The 22,865-nt window shown below is 49.3% G+C and overlaps 1 protein-coding gene across 1 annotated transcript in view; it reads right to left on the bottom strand.

Moving 5' to 3' along the window:
- TGFA (transforming growth factor alpha) overlaps window positions 1-22,367 on the bottom strand; it is a 58,431-nt gene extending 36,064 nt beyond the window's left edge. Inside the window, exons 1-2 of the mRNA XM_084804223.1 lie at window positions 22,080-22,367; window positions 1,440-1,493 (exon numbers count right to left, since the gene is read on the bottom strand). Of these exons, the coding sequence (XP_084660349.1) occupies window positions 1,440-1,493; window positions 22,080-22,119 (94 nt within the window). The 5' untranslated portion in view covers window positions 22,120-22,367. The remainder of the gene's footprint in view (window positions 1-1,439; window positions 1,494-22,079) is intronic.
- Between the last annotated feature and the right edge of the window lie 498 nt (window positions 22,368-22,865).

Here is a 22,865-nt window from a genome sequence, read left to right as displayed (position 1 = left end):
AAAAAGGTTGGGGACCGCTGTTCTAGGGGATTTTGGGTGGACAGAGAATGGAAGCTCGCAGAGCTGTAACTCTGTACCCCAGTTAAATTTCTCCCCTGTAATATTCAAGACTCTTACTGCTCTTCAATTCAGTAGGCAGTGGCAGCTATATATTCCTTGGGCATTTGAGTTATTTGATTCAAGTGGTAAAGCTAGAGCAACTAGACACCCATTTTGTTCAGCTTACCTAATGACCAAGGATGCCAGGGTAAAGGACCCAGCACATCAGAACCAGTTTTTATAGATAAATATGGAGACGCTTCTCTGGATGGTACCATTTTTGACTACAGGTCTGGGTTTGCGTGTCTGAATGCTTCCCGATAAACACACACCAGGCATGTAGAAAAACATCAAGACAGAAAGAAAAGGACGGCATCTTTTTGCATTGCAGGAAGTGATTTCGGTAGGGGAACATTGCAACATTGTCTCCCACCTGCAGCCTAAACCATGATTGTCCAGGAAGGACTTTCCCACTTGCTTCTGCCTATTGTACAGACTGACCACACATGAGTTTGTGCTTAAATAGCTGCCCTGCAAAGATGCACAGCATCAACAGCCTTGAACAACAAGGGACTCCGATTCATGTGGGAAGGTCCTGTCTGTTATCATTAAGTAAAGACAAACAGTCTGAATTAAAGGAGGGGCGGTCAGGAAGGCTGGAGTACTGGCATCTCAGTTCAGGTATACAGAAGCCTGAACCTGTGAGCAGCAGATCCTTTTAAAAGCAATAAGTGCTACGGGTGCAGAGTGCCTGAAGGGCAAGTTTAAAATCTGTTACAATTAATTTTAAGAAAAAAAGCGGACATCCTCAACAGAGTGGCACTAAATGCGGAATGCAAGGAGGAGAAAGCCCTCGAGGAAAGCACATGCTTCCCAAGGGATGGGCACAAATCCCAGTGTCTCCACCACTTGGACATGTTGCTTCTTCACTCCCACCCCTTAAATGGACCTGGCTTTACAGCATCTTCCAGACCTTAAACACATATACCACATTTCTATAATGCAACAACCTACTAAAATACCACCTAATCAACCAGAGGCTTCCTCCAGCCCAGCAGTTATGCATCTAAAACAGCTGTCCATGAAAGCCAGGAGAGAGCTGGTCTGACATATGTGCCTAGGTATGAATTTCCATAGGGCCAGTCCTTGATCTCATGCTTTGTTACAACCCAGAACAGGGTTCCAACTCTTCAGATGATCTTGGGGTAGATGAGGAGGCACTCCTTCAGATATCCAGGGGCTTGACTACGCAGGGCTTTAAAAGCCAAGACTACCACTCTCAGTTGGGACATACTGAAGTCTCCAACACTGCTTTTGATTTATACCTGGCCATAGACAAAGCTAAGAGCCATGGCTGGCAAGGTCTCAGGACGTTACATTTTACAACTTAATAAACTCACCACTCAAGGCAGATGTTGTGTTCTCCAAGGCTTGGCACACTGCTAATAAAATACCTAGAGGAGGGAAAGACAGCAAGGTGTGAAAATATGCAAATTGTTCATTTTAAAACAAGTTATTTTAAAACTCTATAGCTGTTTTGAAGTCCCACCATGACAAATTTTCCAGAGTCCTTGGGTTGTGGTCTTTTTTAAAGCTATTATTCATGTAAACCTGCAATGCCAAGCCAACACACAAAATACTCCATTCAACTCAGCAACTATAACCCCAGTTTCATGTCTGGGGAGCTCAAAGAGGTGTGAAAGATCAAACACTGAAGGCTATGACCCAATGCATACATGTTTTGGAGCAGTTTTCCCCAAGCTGGCACCCTCCAGATGTGTTAGACTACAACCCCCATAATCCTCCAGCCAGGTTGAGGAAGGCTGATTTGGATCAAGCCCCTTTGACCTCAGAAACACTTCTGACTGGGCAGCATGGCTGAAATAGCGGACCTTCTTTGAAATGCTGGGAAAAAGTTACATGGAAATTCTGCACCTGATCAAGTATATCCCAAAGCCAAATAGTGGCTCTTACCATGAACTGCTTCCTAACGCAGCATCTGAACAACACTTGATATATTTATTCGCAAGAGCACACTGACAAAAGCCAGAGATACAAGGAGCCCAGCCACCACTCTTCCAGGGTAAAACCACATGGATGGAAGAGAGATACCTAACCTTTTCCCCCCATCCACTTTTCTAGACCATGCTTACCACATCAACACAGGTCTATAACTTCACCTGGGAGGCGGGGTAGAGGGATTTGCACCAGACAAACGGCAGGGCTCTTTTAATTGCTCTTGCCCACTGTGTCTCCTCTGCAAAGCTCTCCCTCCAACCACCTTGACAGTTTACCTTCAAGAAGCAACAACGTGGCTTCCAAGGCTCCTTGGTGGAAAAGGCGAGATACGAATGTAACGAATAAATAAATAAGCAAGCATGTCTGGTCTCAGGGGTTCTTGTATCTCTCCCCGTCGTCCCACCACAGACACCAACATCAATGGTTCAGCCATAACAATACACATTTTTGCTAGCATGCAGCAGAGTAGAGTTTGCTTCTCATTACTCGCTTTGCCAGAAGAATCCTAGAGGCAAAGGGCCATCGAGTCCAGCCCCCTGCTCAGGGCGAGAATCCGGTTGAAGGCACCCCTGAGAGATGGCTGTCCAGTCTCGGCTTGAATGCCTCCAGGAGATTGGGCTAGAGGTGCCAGTTGCAGGGGAGTGGGGAGAGGGGCTGACTTGACACTGGAATAGCTCAAAACAGCGCCAGGGATGACAGGGGCTCAGAGCCAACACTACAAGGCAGCCCTTGGCTGAGCCAAGTGAAGATCCATAAATATGCCAACAGCATCTCCAGGCGTGATGAGAAAGCTTTGGAAATACTTTCAGCGACCTCATCCTTGGGATTACTGCCCACCATGAATCAAGCTGGGGGCACAGATCACTGCACTCCCTCAACAGAGGCACCTCCCCAGCTCAGCCAGAGTTTAGCACCCGCAGAAGATAAACACAACACTCATTAGCTCAAGTGGGAATTCTAAGTTATTAAAAGTTTCGGCCTGCTCTGTTCAGAGCCATGGTCTTTGGGGGACTTGAAGGCACAGAAATGTCTGGCATGAACTTCCGAAGGGGTCTTGAAACCTTGGACTACAAGAAACGTCTTTCACATAGCTAGGTACATAGTGATGGAAACGGGGGGGGGGGGGACGACTCCATTTTAACACACAAATCTACGTGGCTCTTCTGGCCTTGAGTGGCAGCTGCTCTTCAAAGTCGTTGGCACAGAAGTTATTTTATCTACTAAATGCCTCATGAATGCCTCTGGGTGTTGTGTTATATTTTAATTGTACTGTACAATAAAATCAACGAACAACAGTACAGCATAAAACCAATAGACATACCAACACAGCATAAAACATAAGAATACAAAAACGAAAACCACCAACAGGCACAAGAGTTTAAAACCACACTAAATGGTGGTTTATTTTAGGGACTAAAATAGTGCATCTTAACACACTAAAAACTCAAATACTTTAAAAGCCTGGGATAAAGGCAGTGTGGTGCCTAAAAATAGCCATGTGGGTGCCAGGTGAACTTCCTTCGGGAAAGCATTATAGAATGTGGAGGCCACCACCAAAAAGACTCTCTCTCTTGTTGCCATGTTGGGGAAGGCTGGGATGCAGCGGCACATCCACCCTCAAGAACTCTCCCCTACCCTGGTGTCATCTCCTCCCTCACCCTTGCTTGTATGTGTGCACACATTCCTTCTCCACCTTTTCCCCTTGCCTGCTACAGGGGAAGCTTCTATCACCAGTGACCTCCAGATGCTGATATCCCAGTCCTAGCTGCTCTGAGTATCAGACTCATGATGAAGCCAACATGGCCAGGACCAGGAACAAATGACTACTACTAGTCCAGGATGGGTGATGAGCCAAGGGTCGAAGGTCAAAGGGAAGGTCAAAGGGTAGGGGGTCCAGAAGTCTAAGCAAGTAACGCTACACTAGGAACATAGGAAGCCTTTGTTTCTTTCATGGAAGACGAGAGTACTGATCTTTGCCTATCACGTGTGTCACATCAGCTTGGGGTGTTTCCCTGCACCATACCACACCTACTTGATGATAAAAGAAGTCAGAATGTGAACTTATGGGGGAGAGAAAGGAAGAGAGAGAAAAGGCATGCAGTGCGTCCGCAGCCAGCCTGGGCTTGTCCTGGCTATCCGTGTGGACCCCCTCTGCCCAAGAGCATAAAAAGAGCTTCCACAAAACTGCCTGTTTCAAGAACAGAATTAAGGAGAGGCATTTATTCTGGACTAATTGAACTAAGATGGATCATTTGGCCTGGAGATGGATCTGGGTGGACCTCATCATGCTGTTATGGGGCAGGGAAGAGTTCTCCCATTTTTCCACTGCTCCGGAATTCCCAGCTCTACCTCCAGACTTCAGGCCCATTCACATCCTGCAAAGAAAAAAAACACCACAGGGACTGGGAGCGACCTTCAGCAACTCCTCAGAAACTACCCATTTCATGATGTGAGGGCGTGTGTGCAAGAAGCTCTCCACCAGCCTGCAATCACAGTCACGACAGCAGGATTAGGCCTACAGTATTGTGGAGTGGTTAGAGAAGCCTGTACTTTGCCTTCAAATTCAGTTCCATGTAGAAGACCCACAGTGAAGTAGCTTAAATGGCTGAGGAAAGAAGGGAAGGAACTGACAAACCAAAGCAGTTATTCTACAAGGTTTTGAGTACTGTAGTCCTATGCACACACATTGTGCTCCATTGAATTTAATGGAACTTCTGAGAAAACACAGATAGGTTTGGTTTGCATGCAACATTTGTTTGCACAGGCACCAACAGCACTGCACATTAAACAATGAGCAGCAAAGAACAAGTTTGCATGCCAACTGATTGAAGGAAGCTCCTCAATCCCAACATACCACACACAAGGGACCATAATTCAAAGCAGAAGTAGGACGAGGGATGGGAAGCGCAACCACAACAGAAGTAAGACTGCATGGAAGGAGACCTGGCATGAGCACAAAAGAGGAGGGACATCAAGCATGCAGAGAGCTTCCTGGCACAAGAGTGCCTCATTTCCCAGCTTGATTCAGAGGAAGTTCACACCAGGTGCTCCAAGACAGAGGGACACCAGGCAAGCTGGCAAAGATGATCCCACCAACATTTCTGTCCCATAAAAAAGCCAAACAGAAAACCTTCATACCAGCTGAGAAATCCCCACTACCCAAATTCTTTAACAACAGAAAAAAGTATTTTGCCTAAGACACGTTGTAACCATCCAAATGATCCTGACAAGGGCAGAGTCTACATCAGTGCCAGCAATAAGTAAACAGGGATAGAACACAATGATGCCTCTCCCCACTACACTCCCCCAAATGCCTTCTGTGCTCATTTCAATACCACAAAGTGACTTTGCGCACCATTGTTATGGCATCTGTCAAACTGGGCTGTGTGTACACCATGTTAAGAGTTCCACAGCAAGAGTCCAGTCCTGCAATCAGTGTAAGCTGCACACACACAGAGCAAATGTTCTCATTATATGAAACATTGTGCAATTTTGCTATCCTATTTTGCATTGCATATTATGCTTCTTAGGCGAGGGGAGGGTGAAGGAGCCATGCAGGGCACTGGAACACCCCCCCACACACACACACACACAGCACTGGAAATCATGTTCAGCCATCCTTCTGACTAATGAGATTTCAGCAGGCACACTTTCAAGCAACAAGGAATAGAAAAGATTTATTTTATTTTAAAGGAAGCTGAGATTCCAGCCACAGAATCCAACTTCATGAGAGCATTATTGTATTTTCTACTGTCCCTCAGAAATGCACAACACATGGCACATGATGCTGGCAGCTGCTATCATAGTAAGCGATGTTGCTGATCCAGTACCATGTCCTGGTGGTCTTGTCACAACTTGTGTTGCCATACTAGCATTACATCACCGTCGATAAAAGCATCATTTTAGAGCTGGGGGGTGGGAGATTAACAGTGGCCCTCCAGATGTTATTGAACTCCCAATGCCCATCAGCCCCAGCCAGCATGGTCAATGATTGGGGATTACGGGAGTTATGTGGAAGACCACAGTTCCCATTTTAGAGAGTCTCTCTGAAGAGGACAAGCAACGGCAAGCGGAATGGGACCGTGGAGAGAATGGTGCCAAGACCTGAAGGTGGCGAGATGCAGTCTAATGGGGGAAGGGGACCATCTCCTGTCCTCTATCCCAGGGATCAGGAACGTCCAGCCCACAGGCCTAATCCAGGCTGAGTAGGTTCTCCATCTTGCCTGTGGAACCTCCTCGGATTCCTCCAGGGGGACGTGTGGGGACATGCAAAGCCAGGGACACAGTGGGAACTGGAAGGCACCACCAGAGTCATCCTTAGTACGCCTTTCACTGCCCCTGATGTCCACCCCCCGCCGTCAAAATTCAGACTGTAAGCTACTTAGAGCAAGGATCTGTCTTTTTTCTTTCTGTTACTCTGTAAAGCACCATGTACTATGATAACATAGCAATTACAAATGTTCAAGCACTTTTACTATTTAGATAAGTGCATGCAGATATTTGCACATAAATCATTGTGCAGAATCTCAGTGGGATGTAAACATCAGAAGATGCTTCCAGTAGGAAAGAGGTGACGCATTTATAAAATGCTTAAGAAAGTGTGCCCCCAAACCCTTGCCCTAGAAGCAACATCTGCACACTGCTCATTGTCTTCCTCTCAAGAGCTGCTTATGGGACAAAACAACGTGTTCCTCTTTCCTCAGAGCGTTGTGGAATAGCAGCACGCCCTTATCAGCAAAAAAATACTGCTGCTTGCCCAAAACATGACAACAAGTGAGTCAAATCACATTAAACCTATTAAGAGAACATTGTTCCAAAATATTTCACCACACAATGACAGGGTGGTTGGAAAAACGACACTGAATCCATCCGAAAGGAGATTCTCTTGGCCTACGACATCCAGTCACTTTAGAAACCTCAACTGCTACCCAAGAAACATAAGACTATTAAAAAGCTGGGTGTGCTTTCTGAGAATCTGAGCTCTCATGTCGAGGAGAACAAGCCTCAAGATGGAAGACAGACTTCACAGAATAGACAGACAGATTCCAATTCTGGAGACAGAGGAAGGCAGAAACTTCCCAGTAATATCTGCTACCCAGTGTTGGAAACAGAATGCTGGCTGGCCAGACTTTCTAATTGACTAATCCAGCCAGACAGTTCTAATGCTCAAAGGGTGATGAACTAGAAAAAGGTTTTGAGGAAGGCTTCCTATGCTGGGGATGGGGGTGCTCTTCAGGATACAGCCTGCAGGCTCTCCACATCATCCACACTCCCTTACCGTCTCCACTTCACCACAATTGCCCAAAGCTCAACGTTACACCAAAGGCTTCCAGCATACAGGAAAATGAGCACCGTGTTACATACTTAAATACATGCAAGTGAGAAATAACCGTGGCCCTCCTGCTCAAAGGTGGCATTCCAGACTTCTTGCATCCCCTAGTGCAGGGGGGAAGGGCGATGTGCAGGCGGAGGGCTGCATTGCCCCTCCCTTGCCTGGCCCTCTGCCAGACCACTGACATCACGATGGCCCGCCCCAGCCCGCCCGTTGTGCCTTTCTTGAGGCTGAGAGGGGCGTCGGCCCCCGACACAGAGGCAGGGACCTCTCCGTCCCCATCAGAACGCCAGGGGGAAGAGGCACACACACAATGACTCTTCTGGTGCCAACTTTGTGCACGATTTGGGGACTATCCCGGTGGGGACAGCCGGCACTGGGAGGAGCCGCTGCCCCTCCGAGGCCCTGGAGGACTCCAAGCCGGTGCTGCAGGCCGGATGGAGAACCGGCACAGGTTCCTCATTCCTGCCCTAGTGAAGCCTAGTGAAGCCTTCCCCAACCTGGTGCCCTCCAGATGGACTACCCCCCCAATGTCCAAGAAGACTGGTGCTGATGAGAGTGGTAGTCCACCATAACTCGAGGGCACCAGGTTGGGGGAGGCTGTCCTAATGGGGTATTAAGTCCCAATCCACATTTCTCTGTCAAAACTAGGAAAAGGCTGAAATGTGGAGTCCAGGGTAGCTGGAAACACCCCAGGTGAGCTGATATAAGATTAAAGGGCATTAAGCATTCTGACAAAAGACTGAAAGATGGAAGATCACAGAATAGCCTTCCTCAACCTGTGTCCTCCAGATGTTTTGGAGCACAACTCCATCAGCCCCAGCCAGCATGGCCAATGGTCAGGGAAGATCAGGCTTGTGGTCCAAAACATCTGGAGGGCATCAGGCTGGGGAGGGCACTGTGGAGCTGGAGGGGGCCTCAATCGCCACCAAGCCTCCTCTTCCTGCTGATGCAGGAAACCCATTACTGCAATGGCACCCTGATGGCAGCTGGATGGCCACCTAATGGAGAGCCCAGCACCTCCCAAGGCAGTCTGTCCCAGCTCGTACGGCCAGGATGTTCTTCCCAGTGTGTTTAGTTGAAATTCCCCGCCTTGTAATTTGAATCCGTTGCTTCTGTTCCTACCCTGGGAAGCAACATACAACAAATTTGCTCCATCATCTATGATTGCCCTTCACATATTTGAAGATGGCTAATATACGATTAATATTCCCCCAAAAGTTTCTGAGAGCACATTTAGGCTATGTACTTAAATCTCATTTAAAATATGCTCATCTGTTGTTGTTCAATCATTCAGTCATGTCCGACTCTTCGTGACCCCATGGACCACAGCCTGCCAGGCCTTCCTGTCCTCCGCTCTCTCCCGGAGTGTGCTCAAGTTCATATTCATTGCATCAGTGATGCTATCTAGCCATCTCATCCTCTGCCGTCCCCTTCTCCTTTTGCCCTCAGTCTTTCCCAGCATCAGGGTCTTTTCCAGGGAGTTTTCTCTTCGCATTAGGTGGCCAAAATATTTGAGCTTCAGCTTCAGTATCTGTCCTTCCAATGAGCAGTCAGGGTTGATTTCCTTTAGGGTTGACTGATTTGACCTCCTTGCAGTCCAGGGGACTCGTAAGAGTCTTCTCCAGCACCATAGTTTGAAAGCATCAATTCTTCGGCACTCAGACCCCCAAAACTGTAGTTTTGCAAGGATGCTAAAAAATAAACTTAGAGCACAATCTGATGGTCCCTGGAGAGTGTCCCAAGAACCACAGGGTTCTTTGCAGTCCCCCTCCGAGGCCATAGAAACTGCTATGACCTCAGAAGGGGGACTCCATAACCTGATCCCTCCCCCCTCCCCTGCCCCCTCGCAGCCGCTGCGGAAAGAACCGTGGCTCCTGCATTATGAGGTCGCAGAACTACTCTCGTAATCAATTACCTAGGGAGGTGGTGGGCTCTCCCACACTGGAGGCATTCAAGATGAAGCTGGACAGCCATCTGTCAGGGCTGCTTTGACTTAGATTCCTGCATTGAGCAGGGGGCTGGACTCGATGGTCTTGTAGGTCCCTTCCAACCCTACTATTTTATGATTCTATGAAAAGCAGCCTCGGAGGACCTTGGAGCAGTCTGAAAGGGGGCGTTCCAGTGGGCGGGGGGGGGGGAAGAGAGGCCAGGATAAAAAATCTTATGCCCTCCCCAGCCCTGCCCCCTCTAGATGGGATGAGAGGTCAGATTTTCTCCACCACAAGGAGACCCATGGCAGCCTGAGGCCAGAGGATCTGAATTGTTCAGAAGAGCAGGATGCACACTGATATTCCACCACAACCAAGAAAAAGGTCAGGATTTGCTCACAGAAACCAAAAAAGTTCATCCTGAAATACTCTAGCTCTGAGTCAGATGACGAGCAAGAAATCCAAAGAATGAGGAAGGGCAGCACCAACATAGCTTTTATTGATATTTAAGAGATATATAAGATGCCGTTCCAAACACAGTATTTTCTCAGAACAGTCGGATCTTTGGGAGGCAAAGGCATGGCAGGTTTAAGCAGTATTGCCCAGATCCCAGTCTCCCCCAAGTGCCAGGGTGTGCAAACTCCTACACCATATTGCCTACGGGGGCGGGGGGAGATGTCAAGAGGAGCACCAGCGTTTGAGCGGCTGGCTGTGCCTTCCCACTTCACATTCTCACACATGGCCAGTAGGCATCCACGATCTCAAACACACCACACTCTCTTTACTCAACGAGCAAAGCTGGCAAGTTTCGGTAGCACGAGAGAATTTCATGCCAAGAGAAACCCAACAACAAAGGGCGGAGCTGGTCTGAGCAGATCTGCTGGGAACAGCAGAGTGAACAAGAGGAAAATGTAATACATTCAACATTATTTTGGCTTCCGTTTTTCCTCACAAGTTCTCACAAAAATGTTTTTGAGTTACGACTCTTCCTTACAGCAGGGCATTCCATGGCTTTTAAACACAAGAGTCATTCCTGATTTTAGCTGGCAATTTTTATGTAAGATGCCTTGCACACTTCGGTAAAAATGTGAAGAGAAAAAAAGTGTGTGTGTGCGGGGTGATCTTCAGATGACACAGTTCTACAGTTGTGAATCCAAAACACACTGAGAAATTTCATTCTTAAAAAGAAAAAGGAATCTAGCACAATAATATTGAATTGCTCCATTTCCCTTTTGCTCATTTTATTTTTCTCAGAAGATTTACACTGTTAAGTCAACCCCCTTAGAGGTTTCTTTGCCTTTTTACATTGATGCAGACCCCCTTTTTTAAGCGAGATGTTTTCCTCCCAAATGCCCTGCTTCAACCCCATGGAGTGCTTTCAGTAGTTTTATATGAGAATTGGTGCCCCATCTTGCATGTTCAGACATTCAGTCTGTATCCTGGGTCTATGGGGCAAATTCAGCCCACCTGGGGGCAAAATCCAGTCCTCCAAGGTTTGCCAGATGGCCACACCCTTTTGCTTGGCCCAACCCCGGATGGGGTTGCACTCCCCCTGAAGGAGCAGGTTCGTAGCTTGGGGGTCCTCCTGGAGTCATCTCTGTCACTTGAGGCTCAGGTGGCTTCAGTGGCACAGAGTCCCTTCTACCAACTTTGGTTGGTGGCCCAGCTATGCCCCTATCTGGACAGAGATAACCTGGCTTCAGTTGTCTATGCTCTGGTAACCTCCAAGTTAGAGTACTGCAATGCGCTCTACGTGAAGCTGCCTGTGAAGACAGTTCAGAAGCTGCAGCTTGTGCAAAATGCAGCAGCCAGTTTGATAACGGGGACCAGAAGTTTTGAACATATAAGACCGACCCTGGCCCGCTTGCATTGGCTGCCTGTACGTTTCTGAGCCTGATTCAAGGCACTGATTTTAACCTATAAAGCCTTACACGGCTTGGGACCACAATACTTGATGGAGCTCCCTTCCGACATGAACCTATCGGTACACTGCGCTCAACATCTAAGGTCCTCCTCCAAGTGCCTACTCCGAGGGAGGCCTGGAAAACAGCAACGGAGGGGGCCTTCTTGGTGGTGGACCCCCAGTTATGGAACAACCTCCCCAATGAGGACTGCCTGGCGCCAACACTACTATTTCTAATTGACCCTGGTATGGCTTGGCTGATGGTTCAAAGTTGTGTTTTGATATATGCTTGTCAGGGTGGACACTGAGCCCATAGAACCTCAGAGCAGTTCTGATTGTGAGGAGGAACAGCTGTCCATGGGAGAGGAGCGCACTCATCCCTCCCAGGCCCTGCAGCTGGCAGATTCCTCCTGCTGGCATTCCAGACATAGATAGTGGTCCTGGGAGTGAAAGAGCGCGGGAGGAATGCTGGCTGGATGCTCGATGCAGACGCAAAGAGTGACGAGCTATGCAGGGCGCGGAAAGGAGACGTAGCGCCCGTTTGGCACGCAGGCAACGGTCGCGTCCAGAGGACCCAAGGAAAAAGGGGAGGAACTCTCCCTAGCCCATAAGTCAGGGTCTGCAAGTGATTCTCGTTCTAACAGGGACCAACTGTTTCCAACCCGGGGCATAGGTTACTCTGCTGTTCATAGCTTAGTCGCTGGTGATAGAGTTCTTAAGTTGTAAAAGGAATAAAGCCTTGAAAGGAATCCTTTGTCTGTGTCTGGAGTTGGCTACTGGAGTAGACTGAAAGAGGCCGGCTAGGGCCCCCTGACAACTCTGTCTCTGTGTATACTTTCTGTTGTACATTTTTACGTTTTTAAATTTTGCATACTGTATTTTTAATGTTTTTAATCTTTGTAAACTGCCCAGAAAGCTTCAGGTATGGAGTGATATAGACATGTAATGAATAATAATAACCTTTCCCCCGCACTACCGATTCTTCGGTGGTTTCACAGCTTGTGTGTGTTTCCCCATTCTAAAGACTGAGATGCCTCTCTTCAGTTATATGCAGTAAGAGCTTTAAGCTGAAATGTGCTGGAATTTTTGGGCCTGCCCCCTTTGTCTTTGGCTCCGCCCCTTTGTCTTAAGCCCCACCCACTCCTGGAATGCAGGCCCCAAGAGCTTCTCTGAATTGAGCTTGGCCCTTGGGCTGACAGAAGCCCCCCCCCCCCTTTGAGCCATGACTGGCAGTGAACCAGCCATCAGGAAATATCCTCTCCAAAAAGTGACTCTGGGTGGCATTATTCCAACTCCCTTCACCACCATTCCCAAACTGCAGATAAGGTGACCAACCTTTTGTCTGGACTATACCACTTCAATCTCCAGGTGGGGGCTCAAATGACTGAGCGCTCGTCCATGCATCAATTTAAGCATCCTGTCTTTCTGATCAGACCAAGCCTCCTTGTTAAATTGACTGGGCCTCAAAATTATGAAGAGAACCAAAAGATGCACTGCCTGGGTGCCCCAGCTAAGAGCTACAAGAGCGAAGCCAAGCAGCCCAAAGATGGGCTTAAAGCGTCCAACATGGGAAGTCAAAGGAGCGAGCGATAAAATCCAGTAACTTCAGGGTATTTTGCTGTCTCAAGTACACGCTGTATTCCAGCAAGGAAGCTGCTGAATTGCAAAAGACTCTGAGACACATCTCTTGGATCACGTGCTACTTCAATGGCAGCCCCACAAATACAGCTGCACCTGAGCCTGAGCGTGCTTGTGCAATTAGGCTGGCCTGGTTAAAAACCGACAGAGATTATCAACATACGCTGACAATGAGAGGGGCAGCAAAGAGCGGACAGGCCAACCAAGACAGGCAGAGCCGATTCATGTTTGTTTCTTCGATGACAACTGGGCATTCTTCTGAGTATTTCTAAAGGCAACGGGGAGCGTGTGCACACGGACCACCACTCTGCCCTTTGAATGCTATGTTGAAGAAGGAAAATCCAGATGTGACGTCCGCCCCCCCTTTGCCCAGGCTTTCCCCTATTATCCCTTCACGCCTAGGACAATAAGCCTCAGGAGTGGGACGTCACTGCCGAGTCAGCTGTGCCCACTGACTTCGCCAGCCTATTACCCAGCCACAATTACTGCCAAGTGTGTCGGACTTATCACTGTTACTGCGACTTCTAATTTGGGAAGCAGGCGCTGGCTAGTATGTGCTCATGCATGAGGTAGTGTAAACGGAGACCCAGCTGCACGTGGATTTAACTCAGTAAAACAGAATACAAGTGTCTCATTTACAAGGTGTCACTAACTAGCCTGGGGTACACAGAAGGAGCCTCCTCGAAGACTATTGTACAATCAGGCGTACCCTGGTAACGGTGCATTGCGCCGGCTAATCCTTCTACCACCTGATCGAACCGCAGCTTGGCGGTGTGGCAGTGGCTACATTTTGGCAGAGCGGCGTTTGGTCTGGACACGACACGATGACTAACTAGCCTAAGCCTGCCTCACTGCCCCTCCAAATCCTCCCTCCCCATCCAAGATGGTGCTCTGCCTGCCCCCCAGAACTAGGTAGCTAACTAACTAGGCAGAAAGCCAGACCCTCCTGAGGCACCACTCCCTCCCCAGTCCCCCCAGGTAGAACCAAAACAGCCAGTCACGCACAAGCCCCATCCAGCCCACAGTTAACTCTTTCCTACCTGTACATTCTGTCACACCAGACTCTCTGTAAATGAAAAGGGGGTTCAAGTGTGTGAAGGGACATTCAGAAGATCACTTGCCCCTCTCAACTGGTGCCATCTGTGGACAGAATGTGAGTTTGCCTAAGCAACTGGCTAAGCTCCTGCAGAGGCAAACTGAAGCCCCCGCTCTCTGCCGGCACCTTCAACTTTCCTAGCAGCTTGGAGCTGCTGCTGTTCCCTTTCATGCAAAGTGGTGGCAACACTTGTAAGGCAGTAACCTGTCAAAATCAGGATATGGTCTGTACATAATACATGCCGGGCATTATTATTTTACACAGCAGTCTAGTGCAGCCTTTCCTAACCTGGTGCTCTCCAGAAGTGTTGGACTGCAACTCCCATCATGCCTAGTAGCAGTGCAACAGATCTAGAGGGCACCAGGTTGGGGAAAGCTGGTCTAGTGCTTGATGGGTCAAGGGTGGGAGGAAACAGTCCACTATAGCCTGCCCACTCATCCAACCCTTGGGGTTCCAATCCAGCAGTGACCTTCAACAAAAATGTCTATAAGGCGGTCCTCAAAATGCGAAAGAGGCCATAAGAACACTGAGAAGTGGGAAAGATTCAGAGAAGAGCAATGAGGATGGGGGGAAGCGGGTCCTCAAGACAGAGATCGGGATACTGATAGAAGGAAGGGGGAGAAATTAGCTGGTAGCTTTCAGATCTCGAAGGCACCATCAAAAAGGGAAGCAGCAGTAGGATGAGGCCATGGGTCATGCTGGCACGCTGGCCACGCAGGAGGACCCCTGTTCAAACACTGGTTAAGGCCTCTCAGGGAGCAGAGCTGGTAAAGGTTTCTCTCTGCCTCTGGCCTTGGAGAGCTACTGCAGAAGATTGCCCATGCTGGCTGGGGGCAGTGGGAGTTGTAGTCCACCACAACTGGAGGAAGGCTACTGTAGTGCAACACTGATCCAGTGCTCTTCCACCAAAGATTGTTTTAAATTGTTCTTATTATTGTACATCGCCCAGAGTGGCTGGGTGACCAGCCAGATGGGCGATTAATAAATTCAATAGATAAGATAGATAGATAGATAGATAGATAGATAGATAGATAGCTGGGAGAAGTTCAGCAATGGAATAGGGTAAGGACATATAAAGCCCAGGGGAAGTGACAAAAAGCTAGATATTTACTTTAAGAGTGGTGGCTCTATTTCAAGATGAAGTCTTAAGAAGGGTAAGGGAAGCTGGGCCACTATTGACTTTGCTGAGAAGCCAGCTGGGTCAGGATTTCACCCTCCCTCCCTCAGCTGTCATCCAGAAATGGCTGCTGCACAGGGAGAGAAAAGGAGAAGGGCCACTCCATCAGCTCCGAGATTAGCAGCTTCCAGCTCCTCTTCTCCCCGATCTGTTTCTAATCCATCTGCTGATCATTGTAAGAACTCTGTCGCTAAGAACTCGTGCCTGAGGATTTTTTTCCCTTCCTCCCCAGTGGTGTACTGTAGCCAGGGCTCACAGGAACTCAGCTCTTATTAGTAGAGTCCCCCTCAGACTTTCTTACTCCCTCTTGAGTTCAGCTGCTATCTTCACAGTAGCTACGGGGAAATGATACTGTTCCCTGTAGTAATGCAAAGTATTTTGGGATGGCTTGGCCTGGAACGGGCATGAGCTTTACAAAAGGCCTGCTGCTGGAGATAAACCTGCTAGAATTGGTTTGCTGATATGGATCCTCACCGCTGTCTGCAATCCCCAATACCTCTCATTGGGGGTATGACTATGGAGACGGTCATGAGGAGTGCCTGCACTTTAAAACTTACCACTACGCCGCTGTTCTTCCCTCCCAGCCCCTTTTCCCTGGATGTCCTGTCTTTTAGATTATAAACCTGATGTCAGAGACTATTTTATTATCTGTCTTTGTAAGCCACTCTGGGAGTCTTTCTCATCTGAAAATTGGGGGAAAGACGCTGTGAATAATAAACCAAACCAAGAACATTCCGCAGGCATTCTGGAAGCTTTGAGAAATAACTCATCCGCTGCTGACATTTTCACCAAACATTGTGGGCCAGCATGCATGCCTCTTTTAACTTTTAATTAAATGGACCATACTATTGTGAAACTTGGTCAAACCACCATTTCCATTAGTATGATCATTTTCCTCATTTTGCCAGGAAAAAGAAGTTAGGAATAGGATGTCCTGGTGCTTTGGCCTCAGCTACTGTTTTCCTGGGAAATTTCCAATCCCCAAACATGTTCTCATGCCATTGTTTTGATCAAGTCCTCTCTGAACTCCTGGCCCTTTCCCTGCACAGGCTTCCCTTCAACAGGTGTGTCTGGAAGCTACTCATAGCTTCGAACACAGAACACAATGAGCTGAATAGATTGCACAGGGCACTACAGCAGTCGAAGCCACAGATCAATATATTTCTTTGCGTGGGGTTGGCTCATTCCATGTTCTGCCCTTGGGCGCGACTGTCTGCAGAGATTATGGCACTCTTTTAACTTCCCTATTTTGTTTACAACACATTTAGAGAATCAGCCAGAACAAGAATGTCCAGAGATGTGAGCCTTTGTAACACATAATTTTTAACATATACACTCAAAAATCTTTTACATGCATGTGTGAACACAACAAGAGCCATTTCACACAAGCCCAGGTGTGTCACCAAGCAACACTCATCACACGCACCCTTTTAGGAGTATACTGAAAAATCCACTGGGGCCTCAACACGCCATGCGCCAGCCAAAAGGGCCACAAGTTAGTAAGAAATACTTACAGTTCTTCCAGCAAGATGTACTTACTTCACAACTCCTGACACTCTCTGGAAATAAAATTACAACCACCATTTATACCATTGTCTGCCTCTTCAGGCAGGTTCATCAAATGATTGACTGGCATGTGTGAACAGACCACTGCCGACAAGTCTCATGGGAATTGTCATGGGATTCTCATAACACCTCCATTCTCATGGGATTCTCGTATCACCTCAAACACATTTCAGTTGAGTCTCTTCACACATCCAGATGCCAGTTCTCAAATGTAGAGAACCAAGTCATCTGTACGAACATTTGAAATCAACTGCTAACGCACCCAAACATTCTTGAAGTCAGTATCTATACCAACTTGGCTTTAATCAAATTTAGCTTTCCCCCAAACACATGAAGAAAAATATAGAAGTGGGACATACCGTCTCAGCTCCATCACAAACAGTAGGCTAAGCGGGCAGTATCCAAGGGGCTACAGTGCTTACACAATTGATGTAGCACTAGCGCAAACAACCCCTAGTGCAATGCCAACAGCATATGCTGGTGTGATGGGGTCTCCGGAAACCAGGGGCTAGCTTGAAGGGGCTTCAGCAGGAGACACTGTCCTGCTGGATTGTACCCATAAGTTTTACTTCTGCTCAGTACATATGAGAAGGCATGCAGGACTTCTTTACATAACTTGATTTCTTGTTCAATGTGCGCATGGGTCACAAAGAAGTAGAATAATACAGGAGACAATCCTTGTGCTATGAGAAACTCTGCAGACATTTTTCTCTACCCTGAAGGCCTCAAAATAAGGGACAGGACAAAACGCACTGAGTTATTTGTTAATAAACTATTTTGCATCCTGAGATCCTGTTTTTCTTCTTTGTGACCTACTTTGGATGTTCACCTCCTTCTGCTTTTTCAGTGTGTGAATGGGGACACCTTTGAAAACTATGTATTTGTCCCATCTGCAGCATTTAATCTGTGATGGCACATTCACACATGCAAGTAACCACTTGACTCATCGAGCACGTGCAAACCAGATGTAAGAATGGACACCACTCCTTAGACTCTCTGGAAATAAAATTATAACCACCATTTATACCATCGTCTCCCTCTTCAGGCAGGTTCATCAAATGACTGGCATGTGTGAACAGGCCACTGCCGACAATTCTCATGGGAACTGTCATGGGATTCTCATAACACCTCAATTCTCATGGGATTCTCGTATCACCTCAAACACGTTTCAAATGAGTCCTCAAATGTAGAGAACCAAGTCATCTGTACGAACATTTGAAAAGAACTGCTAATGCACCCAAATATTTAATGGAAATTAAAATTGAGTGGACACCAGGATTAGGTACCACAGAGAGAACCTGACCCTGGATTTGCTTTGTCTATGTCAGGGGTGGGCAACTTGTAGCCCTCCCAGTGCTGTTGGACTGCAATCCCATCATACCTAGCCAGCATTGCTGATGGTAAGGGCTGATGGGACTTGCAGTCCAACATCATCTGGAGGGCCACAAGTTGCCCATTCCTGTTCTACATACTGGGCCAAACAGAAGCAGGACAACCTCCCCGCCCCCGGCATTCTGAAGCCCCTTAAGCAGAAGTTAAAAGTTTGCAACCTCATGCTGAACTGGCTTACTCAAGAAGTAATTCCCACTTAATTCAACAGCACTTAGGAAGTGAGAAGTCTTGATAGCCCTGCATTAGGGAAGCATGTATTATAACTTAACGGAAATGCCTTGGGGAAAGGACAAGTCATTGTACTTATGTCATGCTACAGTGCTATGAACAAGGATGGCACCATTTCAGTGACTCAGTGCAGGCCTATTTTGCTTACAAGCTCTTTAAGGCAGCAGTTTTCAAATTGTATGCCAGTGGATTCCTAAGGTTCCTTGACAAGAAGATTTGTAACAGCAGATAAAGAGCCCCTAAAAGACGGCATTGCCTATCACATCTTTTCGATGTGATATAGGGTGCATGCTCAGTTGGCACAGGGCAGCCCTCCCCAACCTCATGCCCTTCAGATGGGATGCTGATGAGAGAAGCTGTACTCCAACACACTGATGGGCACTAGGTTGGGGAAACTGGCATACAGACACCCAACAGGGTTGCCTAGCATTCCACAGGAACCAACTATACATCCTAGAACAGGGAGACACAACCTTTTTGGGTTGTAGGCACATTTGGCAATTTGACAAACTGTCCTGGGCACCACCACAAAATGGCTGCCATGGGCAGTGTGGCTAGCCACAAAGTACAAGTAACCTGCCCCAAAGGCTCAGTGCAAGGCAGAGGTGCAGTCTGGGCCCCAACATGCTAAACAACTCATTTGAACCCACAGTTTTCAGTGCCAACAGAAACCTGTTTCAAAGAAGGCAAACTCTCTCCTCCACCCTCTGCCAGCCAGCTCATGCCTGCCCAATCTCTTTTCCTCTCTTACCCTGGCTCATCACTCATAGACACACTTACCTAGAACTGGGCTGAGAAACTGGTGGCCCTCCAGATGTTTTGGTCTACAACTCCCACCTGCCCTAGCCAGCATAGCCAATGGTGAGGGAGGAGGGGAGTTGTAGGCCAAAACATCAGGAGGGGCACAAGTCATCCACCCTGCAGGGCCTGGATCAGGGATGTAGAGCCTCTTTCAGCCCAAGGACCGACCGAATCCCGTTTCAGAGAAGCTCTTGGGGGCCACATTCCACTGGTGGGCAAAGGGTCCGAAGGCAAAATGGGCCACGCCAGAATACCCAAAATACTCGCAGACTTTAGCTTGAAGCTCTGCCTGCCAGTAACTAAGCATCAGGAGAGGCATCTCAACCTTTTAGAATGGGGGAAAACTGCACAAAAGCCGGGAAACCACCAGTCAGGGGGAAGGGGTGTGGCCTTCTGGGGACCCCCAGAAGGGCAGATTTAGATTCTGCACCCCTGGCCTGGATTGAACATGCACCAGACCAGATGCTCCTACAGTGCCACATCAAGATTCCCTGGAGGTCGAAAGTTTTGAGAACCACTGCTTTAAGGAATGTGAACACTGGCTCATACATGGGTAAAAAGAGGGACTGATAAAAGGGTCCCAGAGCAAAGTCTGGAGGCACATGAGACAGCCACCTTGTTGAAGCTAAGATTTGGGTCTGGTCAGTGCTTGGAGGGGAAACTACCAGGGAACCACATGTAGCCACCTTGAGTTCCATGATGGAAGAAAGGTGGGATATAAATGTAATAAATAAATAAATAAATAAATAAAATAAAATAAACATCTGAAGATGACTGAATTAGGGTGCCGTCCTATGCATGTTTAAATAGCAATAAGTTCTAGAACTCTCAGCATGCTGGGAATGCTGGGAGTTGTAGGACCTATTGCTGTCTAAGCATGCATAGGATGGCACCCTTAGATGTTTTGGCTTCTGCTCTAATTAATTAACAGAGCTGTTGGATTTCACGAACAGAAACTGGGAGCTGAAGAATATGGAGGATGAAAAGAATTCTCAGGATAGCAAGAGAGATTTCTCCTCTTTAAAAAAAGAAAAAAGAATTAGGTTGATGGATTGTACTCCAAGTTAAAGCCATATTGCTAAAGTGTTCAGTCTTTACATCCAGAAACTCAGTTGCTACCAATATCTCATAACAGAAACCCATCCAACCCTGGGTCACTAGAAGTCAGAGCAAGTTTTTGGATATAAAAAAAACTTATATTTAGCCTGGGAGATAATACACTTTTACCCAAGCTTGTAATCCTTTGTAAAAACCTTCTTGCACTCTTATACCCCTTAAACGACATATGTCACCTTCCTCAGAATGCTCCCCCCCTCCTCATTCTTGGAAGGATCACCTTGGCTCCCAGGGCCTGATTCCAAATCCAACAGCTTAATGTTAAGGATGAAAGCAGAAACCAAAACCTCTCCCTATCTCCTCCCTCTTTGGTCGGCCTCTTTTCAATTTATCATTCCTGCCATTGAGTCTTAAGAGGATGCAGTCAGGATCCACTAAAGCACTTTTTAACTTTTCGGATCATGTGTAGAGAGAATGCTGAACTCTGTTAGGTTCCTGAGCTGCCTGATAGGCTGGAATATTGTTTATTCAGTTTGATTTACAAGTTATAATCTTATGTCCGTACAGGAGTTTGCACCCGTCAGACTTGTTCTGCCACAACATCTCGCACAACAGCGCAATCTCACAGCTGTGATCATACGTAGTTTTTAAATGTGGTGTGACGTGTTCCACGTTATTTGTTAAATTCCCCAAAGTAGCATCTCTGTAATTATCCAGCTAGTTCACTTTTTTTTAAAAAAAGGTTACTAATCACCCAGCACAAAAACAGCCCTAGTCCATACTGTATGCTCAAGGAGTCTTTCTTGCTATGCAATTAAAAGGACACTCACAGGCAAGCAAAGTCACCCTACAAGGCATTTGTCTTTTTAAAAACATCTGCTTACAAGACACACAGAAAAGATCACAAGGGTCGAAATACATTCCAGCATCTATTGTTCAATCACCAAAGCAAACCTCATGAGAAAAAGGAGGCGGAGGAGGAGGAATAGCAGGGAGAGAAGATAAGAAAATACTCATAAAAGCAGAGAGAGGAAGGTAACCGGGTGGCGGCAGCAGAGAGAGAGTCTGTCTGCAAGTGTATTCCAATGTTCTATTTCAGCGAGTGACCGGTCTGGGAAGAGGCAGAATAGTTAGTACCATATTCTTGTTTTGCTTTTTTTTAAGCAGGTAGTCCTCAAGAAGTACTATCTGCCTTCAACCGGCGCAGTCCACCACAAGCCAGGTCGTTACCTCCCTCTCCTTCCCTTCTTCGAGGTTACACGTAGGCCCGACTATTCTCACCCTTTCTTCCCGTCCGCTAACGCTTGAGGAGTAAGAGGGATCCAGGTGGAGGTAAAATTTAGCAGCGGCTGCACGGGAAACGGGGCGGCAATCGCAGCTCCCAGCTGGCAGGACAGGACAGAGGCGCAACGAGGGCGGTAAGCGCCGGGGCCGGGGAGAGAGACGCGGACACCCCGCAAGCCCGCTTGCCTGGGAGCGAGCCCCGGGGGTCGCTCCGGGGGTCGCTCGTGGGCGCCCGGCAGCGCGGGGCGCTCTGAAGCTGCGCTTGTGCAGCCCGATCGCCGCGGGCCGGGCCCCCGCCAGGAAAGCCCCGACCTCCGCCCGGACCGCGTTAGGCGGGCGCACAGGTCCGGCGGACGCGGGGGGCTTGCTCTCGAGCAGGCACGACTGGAGCCAAGCCCCGCCAAGCGCGCCAGAGACCCCGGCAGCGCGAGGCGCCCCACCTCCCGGCCCGGCGCGCTGACGGAGACCAGCAGCGGGGGCCTCCTGGGGGCGGCGGAGCCGGCTCACGGTGGCTCCGGCGGGGCGGAGGGGAGCCGGGGCGGGGCGGGGCGGGGCAGGCGGGCGGGCGGGCGCGCGCGAAGAGGGGCCGCAGCGCGGGGCCCGGCGGGCGCACTCACCGAGCGTGAACAGGGCGACCTCGGCGGCCGCGCTGACCATCTTGTCCGCCGGCGGGGCGCGCTGCTGGCCGGAGGGAGGCGGGGCGGAAACGGGCTCACCTTCGCCCGCCTCGTCCCCGAGCGGCGCCGCTCAGCCCGGCTGGGGCGCGCGGAGGGAGCGCTGTGGCCCGCGGCGGGCGCTGCTGGGAGGCGGCCGTGGGCTCGGGCCCCACCTGCGCCGTGCTGCGGGCCCGGCTCGCGAGCAGCCCAGCGAGTGCGTCCGCGCGGCGCCGCCGTCCAGGCTGCCGCAAGGTGCGCGGCGCGGCCCGGAGCGGCCGAGGCGGGGCGCGCCCCCGCCCCCTCCTCCCACGCCCCCCCGGCTGGTTGGCTGGCGCGGGCGAGGCGCCGCCGCGGGGGCCGGGCGAGCGGCGAGGGAGCGGCGGGCGGAGCTCCGGCCGGGGCGCGGCGGCGGCACCCGCGTGCGCCGTCGCCCCCGAGGCCGGCGCGGGGGAGCCGCGCGGGCCGGGCCTTCTCGCGCCGGGGCCCCGCCGATCCGGCCAGGCAGGCCAGCCCTCCGCCGTCCTCGATGCTTCGACGAGCGCCGCTGGACCTGCAAGGCAAGAGCGAGCGCTTAGCTGGTTGCCTCCTGCAGACTCCCGGAGTCGGAAGGGGTCCGCGAGGCCATCGAGCCCAACCCCCTGCAGGAGTCCAGGTCCAAGCACCCCTGACGAATGGCTGCCAGCCTCTGCTTGATGCCTCCGGAGTCCGGAGAGCCCACCACAGCCCGAGGCAGTTGGTTCCATGGTC

The sequence above is a fragment of the Heloderma suspectum genome, chromosome 6, assembly GCF_057233095.1.
Source record: "Heloderma suspectum isolate Gila_16-S chromosome 6, 16-S_ref, whole genome shotgun sequence".
Lineage (NCBI taxonomy): Eukaryota > Metazoa > Chordata > Lepidosauria > Squamata > Helodermatidae > Heloderma > Heloderma suspectum.
The sequence above is the reverse complement of the archived record's forward strand: the minus strand, read 5'-3'. Positions and strand labels throughout refer to the sequence as shown.